The sequence below is a fragment of the Contarinia nasturtii genome, unplaced genomic scaffold (genome assembly GCF_009176525.2).
Source record: "Contarinia nasturtii isolate CC-2019 unplaced genomic scaffold, AAFC_CNas_1.1 Cnas_scaffold_1768, whole genome shotgun sequence".
In the NCBI taxonomy this organism is placed as follows: Eukaryota; Metazoa; Arthropoda; class Insecta; order Diptera; family Cecidomyiidae; genus Contarinia; species Contarinia nasturtii.
In genome coordinates this window covers 254,165-260,164 of record NW_022199099.1, presented here as the reverse complement: position 1 = coordinate 260,164, position 6,000 = coordinate 254,165, and the positions used below count along the sequence as shown (strand labels likewise).

Below are 6,000 nucleotides of genomic sequence, written 5' to 3'. Positions count from 1 at the left end.
AGAAAAAACGATTTGAAAAGGCATATGCGAAAGCACAACGGTGAAAAACCGTTTCAATGCGAGATTTGTATGAAGCGTTTTGTCAGGAGAGGAAATCTGAAGACACATTTGGACACCATTCATACCAGAAGCAAACCCATGATTTGAATTACTTAATGCCAACACATTTCCCATTGTAAAGATCTTTTTGCTTCTAACCAAATAAAAGTTTATCTAGAAGAAAATGAATTATTTTTTCAAATTTAATTTTAAATCACAAATATTCAAAAAAATGTCAGTAGCGATTTTAATAAGTCGCAAAGCAATTTGAATATGACGAGAACCCATTTGGACAGTTCATTTAATGCATTCTTCAACATAATTCTCTTAAATTACTACTCAATAAATTTTACAAAAGTTTCCTTTTGAATAGAAATTATCCAGAATAAAATTCGTATTTGTCATTAGTTTGGTTGAAATTGGTCGAGGAAAAAGGTGAGAAATGAAGAATGAGACACATTTCCATCAATTATAAAGATAATTACAACAAATTATTTATCAGAATTCGTCCACGTGGCAATATGCCAATCATTTCGGACAAAAGCCAGAGTTCATCAGTTCACAGAAGTCACTTTTCAATGATTTTTAATTCAAACATTTGATCCATTTACTATTTCATGAAGAAGACACCAAAAGAGCACCCAAAATGCTGGAATGTACTTCGATTGATTCTTTTCGCAATGTCATTTCGGCCAAAAATTATGGCTACATCCATATTGGTTCGACAATAACCACGAAGCGTACAATCTATCCAAAAACAAGTTCATTTGATGAAAATCATCAAAATGGATACAATGACTAGCGAAGACCCACTCATCATTCCAAAGAACGAAAGTAAATGTGCCAGACTAAATGATTACAATCGCAAGAATGATAAACAAATCAGAAGTGATGTGGTGAAGAAACGCACCTCCACTGTCACATCAGCCAATCGACCAAATGTCAGTGGTGGCACCGAATGCAATCACGAAGCTCTGGTGATGGAAAACAATGCGACATGAAGATCAAATAAATGTCCAACAGCAAAAGCTGCATCGTGTTCTTCCAAAAAGCCAATTTTCGATTCAAATGCCAGCTTTGCGAATATTCCAGCGATTACAAGTGTAACTTAAATAAACACATGCGTACTCACACCGGTGAAAAACCGTATCGATGTGATATTTGCCGCAAACAATACACAGATAAACGACATTTGAAGAAACACAAAGCATCTCACATCGATGAATTTCCGTTCCATTGCCAAGGATGTTTTGATGGATTTTCAAAGAAGGACGAAAAAGAAACCCATGAAAAAGTATGCAAAATTTGTCGGTATGAATGCTACATTTTCAATAAGTTTGTCGTTGTTGAAAAAAAAAAACGATATGAAAAGACATATGCGAAAGGACTATCCTTCAAGGCAAAAATGATCCAAAATAAACAGTAGCGAATTGAATTCGTCACAAAGATTTTTGAATATGGCGAAAGCTTGTCTTGACATTTCATGTCATCGCTTCAAAATAGCACAGTCATTGTCATCACATTTCGTCCTACACAAGGCACGTGTTTCATTCATCTCTCGAGTTCCATAAGGTTTTAATTGATCAAAAAGAAATTATAAGAAAGCATACCGTGAAAATAAATCAAATGAAAATATCAGTTCGATTTCGCCAAACTTGATATTTTCACAACGAAATTTCCATTCGAAAGAGATTCACCCGAAAAAATTTGTCATACATAATTTGGTTTAAAAATTGAAGTAAACATTATTTTGATTTCAATAATTTTCAATTTTGATAATCCATTGAAATTAATTTCGCGTTGTAATCTATCCGATAAAATAGCCTAGATGAATGTACCAATGGACTGGAGGTACGAGATAGACAATATGCTTGCCGCGTTCGATCATCAGGTAAAAATGTCCTTGAACAACATTAGAACGTCTTTCAAACACACTGGACTATCTGTTAATCAAGAGTTCAAGCGATACTTTCTGAGTGCTTCAAATGATCGGTGAGTTGTGTTTTTCTATCATTTGGTATCGTTTTTATTAATTGGCCGTCGATTTTGTGTAGAATCAGCAGAGCATATGATCATTTCGAAACGAATTCAATGTCCGAAGGACAAATGACCACTGATGCAGATGCGAGCATGTCAACAGCTGATGGAACCCAATCGGTAAGCATTTTTGTTAACAACATTTTCATCACTCCAAATGTCAAACAAAATATCGGAATATCTTACTTTCTTAAATTTAGATGGATTGGAATGATAAAATGTCAAAAATGCTCAATTTTCTGGAACAACAAGTTCTTCGGTCTTTGAACAACATAAGATTGGCGTTCAACCATTGTAATTCCACATTCAACCCGACGTTCAAGGAATACTTTTTACACGTTTCCAACGCACGGTGCGTTTAATTCACTTTCTTTTTCCATTGAATTCTAATGCATTTAAATATTACTCTGCAGATTGGTGGAGACGTACAATCGATTTGAAATCCATTCACAGAACGAAGATGAAATGATGGATTACAGCGATGCAATTGTGTTTGAAGATCTTTCTTCCATGGTAAACAATTCCACCCTCTTCGGAGGTCGAATGGCAAACAACAAATCAAGAAATCAGACTGTGGACGCTTTGAACAATCGCGCCAGAATATACTCATCATCGACGGATATATTTGGTGCCGTAGAATCTGAACGCAATGCAAGAACACAAGGCATACGATACAGCCAATAAATCAGAATTGACACTGAAGATGTGTTTTCGAAGTATTTTATAAAAATGTCCATTCTGCCTTAAATCAGACAAAGATTTTCCATTTACAAATTTCGTTTTAAGTACAATTTCTTCAATGTAACCAATAATTAATAAACATCCGCGTAACTCATGCACACAATCGTTTGTTCATTAATTATTGTTTGAAGTCAACAGCGCTGAGTTGAATTCGTCTTGACATTGGCATAATAATTGTTAACAAGTCTCGAATAAAATAAAAATTCTCGAGAAAAGTTGCTGATGCAATCGGCCTTTCTCCGCATGCAGCTGAACAAACAATCATTTGCGTAAAGTAAGTCGAAATCGCTTTAAAAAAAAACCGTATAAAAACCCTTACTTACTGAAAATTGGCAGAAAGTTGTGAGTTGTCACTTGCCAAAATCGAAAAATTGCCACAAATAAGAAAAAAGTCCATTGAGTTGGCATTAAACATGTTCAGTCGAAACGTTTTTGTGGTTCTTTTTATCGGAGTCATTTTTTGTGAGGTAAATTCATTTAATAGCCAAATGGATTACGATTTCAATTTCTAATTTTTGTTCAAATTTTTTCTTTTTTTTTGCAGCTCCTAATTACTAACGTGCATGCGGGTGAAAAAGATCAAAAGAAGGTCCATGCCAAGCAACCAGCCCAAAAAGGTGCCAAACCCGGTGTTTCAATCTTTCCAATGGGAAAGAATGTTTTAGACATTATACAAAATCCTAATGCCAGTAAGGGAAAAGATGCAGCCCAGAAGACTAAGAAACCAGACGGTTCGTCTGATCAAGAATTCGAGGCCTCTGTTCACAGGTGCCATCGATTCAATCAGTGAAACTCCAAAAATCCCTCATTTTGTAAAATTCTTGTGATTAAATGTCGAAAAAAATGTTTTTTTCCGAAATAAAATGAGAATTTTGTGTACAAATGAGCCAAAGAATTCTTTTTTTTGTGTTCACTGAAATAGATCTCAAGTCTTTTTTGTTCGAAATAAAAACGATTTTTTTAAAATATAGCATAACTTCTGGGGATATGAGTTTCCTTTCCGCGAACATGATCGCAATACAAGAATCCAAGACATACGACACAGCCAATAAATTAGCTCGGAGTTTCATTGGCGACATCACATTGAAATCTTAGCGAACAAAAGTTTTCAGTTGAATATTTCTACTCGGAGATAAGATAGCTTTCGAAGTATTTTTTTCAATGTCCATTCTGCAAGGCAAAGTGACCTTAAATCAAGCAAAAAATTTCCATTGATTTTCGATGTATATAAAATTTCGCTTAAAGCACAATTTCTTCCGATGGGAACTAGTATCGTATATTCCCCATACAAATTAATTTTATCGATTCTACGAATACGACATCTGTTAAAAAAGATACCGATTTTTGTTACTACTGTTGCTTTGACACAGCTCGAGCGAACTATACGGCTATGGCTGTATTACAGACGAACTAATACAAAAGAACACACAGACTCCGATCCTGTGTATGCGTATGTATTGTAAATTTTGCGCAAGCAGCTACGATTGACGACTGAGTGCAGAATTTGTAATATATACGCATACACAGAATTGGAGTCAGCTGTATTAAAACACCACTAGTAACAGAAATCGGCGAGTTTTTTAGTAGATGTCGTATTGGTGGAATCGATAAAGAAAAATCTACGATATTAGCGCTCTTTGATTTTTTCAACGTAACCAAAAAACATGCGCGTTACACATACTCACAATCGTTTATTCTCCTAAATAAAATGTATTTGAATTATTTATTCTTTGACTTTTGTTTGAAGTCCCAACGCCGAGTTGAATTCATGTTGACATTATATTGACAATAATAATAAACAACAATTATAAAGCTCATCGTGCAGCTGAATAAACAATTATTCGTGTAAAATTAGTTGAAACCGCTTTCAAAAAACTGTTTAAAAACCCTTACTTACTGAAAATTGGCAGAAAGTTGTGAGTTGTCACTTGCCAAAATCGAAAAATTTCCACAAATAAGGAAAAAGAATCCATTGAGTTGGCAATAAACGGATGTATATTCGAATGTCCGCACATGTGAAAGTCGAAACTGGGGACTAGGTTTAAATAATTGTACCAAAAATGTACTTAATTGTACCGCAATGTTCAGTCGAAACGTTTTTGTGGTTCTTTTTATCGGAGTCATTTTTTGTGAGGTAAATTCATTTAATACCGAGGTGGATTACGATTTCAATTTCTAATTTTTATTCAAATTTTTCTTCTTTTTGCAGCTCCTAATTACTAATGTGCATGCGGGTGGAAAAGATCAAAAGAAGGTCCATGCCAAGCAACCAGCCCAAAAAGGTGCCAAGCCCAATTACAAGGATTCAATGGGAAATTATAATTATAATAATTTAGATTTCATTGTATCAAAGCCGAATGAAATTAAGGGAAAAGATGCAGCTCAGAAGAAAAAGAAATCAAACGGTTGGTCTGACGATGAATTAGAGGCCCTTCTTCAAAAAAGTCTCGATTCAATGAGAGATATTTAAAAAAAATCCCTCATTTTGCTGAAAATTTCTAAAAATACACGAAACTCTACCGATTAAAATGAAATGATGAAGATTTCGTGATTAAAATGTCGAAAAAAATGATTTTTCCGAATTAAAATGAGAATTTTGTGTACACGTAGAGCATTCAATCTTATTTATTTATTTACTCACCGTCTGATCACAGACTGAATTTATCACAAAATTTTATACAATACCATTCACAATGAATCACTATACCCGATCGAATATCCAACCACCAGCCTTGTCGACTTCGGAGCAGCAGACATCGATTGTGTTCATTGTTTTAATCTCTAATTTTCAATACAATTTTTATACAAAGTACAGTTTCACATTTTTCAATTTAAAAATATTACTTCTAAAAATTTGTCTCGATGCTGATTCTTAAAACATTTCTCTTATTAAATTAAAATTCCTATGTTACAAGCCACGTAAAATGGCTGGTTATGTGCATATTCCGATGTAAATGTTCTAACTCTAATTAGTTCTGCATTTCTTAAATTTCTTTGGTAGATAGATGGTTTCAATACATCACAAGTGTTTTTTTTTTGTCGAAATAAAAACTATTACTCTGAATTTATAGCATAATTTCAGGGAATATATGTTCTTTTTCATTGCCAAAAGCATGTTTCAATGAAAAAAAAAATATTTATTATGAAACTGGTTTCAAGCAATATCCAAATGTTACCATTACC

The 6,000-nt window shown here is 33.9% G+C and overlaps 2 protein-coding genes across 3 annotated transcripts; both read left to right on the top strand.

Moving 5' to 3' along the window:
• Positions 1-1,932: 1,932 nt before the first annotated feature.
• LOC116347297 lies at positions 1,933-2,899 on the top strand. Its single transcript, XM_031777857.1, has 4 exons — positions 1,933-2,031; positions 2,094-2,196; positions 2,277-2,428; positions 2,490-2,899. The coding sequence occupies exons 1-4, from the start codon at positions 1,937-1,939 to the stop codon at positions 2,758-2,760; spliced, it is 621 nt and encodes a 206-aa protein (XP_031633717.1). The 5' UTR covers positions 1,933-1,936; the 3' UTR covers positions 2,761-2,899.
• Positions 2,900-3,139: 240 nt separating this feature from the next.
• LOC116347282 lies at positions 3,140-5,786 on the top strand. Of its 2 annotated transcripts, XM_031777840.1 has the most exons (3): positions 3,140-3,284; positions 3,362-3,435; positions 5,077-5,631. In XM_031777840.1, exons 1-3 carry the CDS (start codon positions 3,231-3,233, stop codon positions 5,285-5,287), a joined length of 339 nt encoding a protein of 112 aa, XP_031633700.1. In that variant the 5' UTR covers positions 3,140-3,230; the 3' UTR covers positions 5,288-5,631. The 2 variants fall into 2 exon arrangements, with proteins under 2 accessions (XP_031633700.1, XP_031633702.1); XM_031777842.1 differs by lacking the exons at positions 3,140-3,284; positions 3,362-3,435 and adding an exon at positions 4,657-4,951 and having other exon boundaries at positions 5,027-5,786.
• The last annotated feature ends 214 nt before the right edge of the window (positions 5,787-6,000 follow it).

Coding starts and splice junctions, on each gene's coding strand:
- LOC116347297 (XM_031777857.1), top strand. CDS start 1,937: ATGTCCTTGAACAACATTAGAACGTCTTTCAAACACACTGGACTATCT. Junction 2,032..2,093: donor CTGAGTGCTTCAAATGATCG/GTGAGTTGTGTT, acceptor GATTTTGTGTAG/AATCAGCAGAGCATATGATC. Junction 2,429..2,489: donor TTACACGTTTCCAACGCACG/GTGCGTTTAATT, acceptor ATTACTCTGCAG/ATTGGTGGAGACGTACAATC.
- LOC116347282 (XM_031777840.1), top strand. CDS start 3,231: ATGTTCAGTCGAAACGTTTTTGTGGTTCTTTTTATCGGAGTCATTTTT. Junction 3,285..3,361: donor TCGGAGTCATTTTTTGTGAG/GTAAATTCATTT, acceptor TTTTTTTTGCAG/CTCCTAATTACTAACGTGCA. Junction 3,436..5,076: donor AAGCAACCAGCCCAAAAAGG/TGCCAAACCCGG, acceptor AAAGAAGGTCCA/TGCCAAGCAACCAGCCCAAA.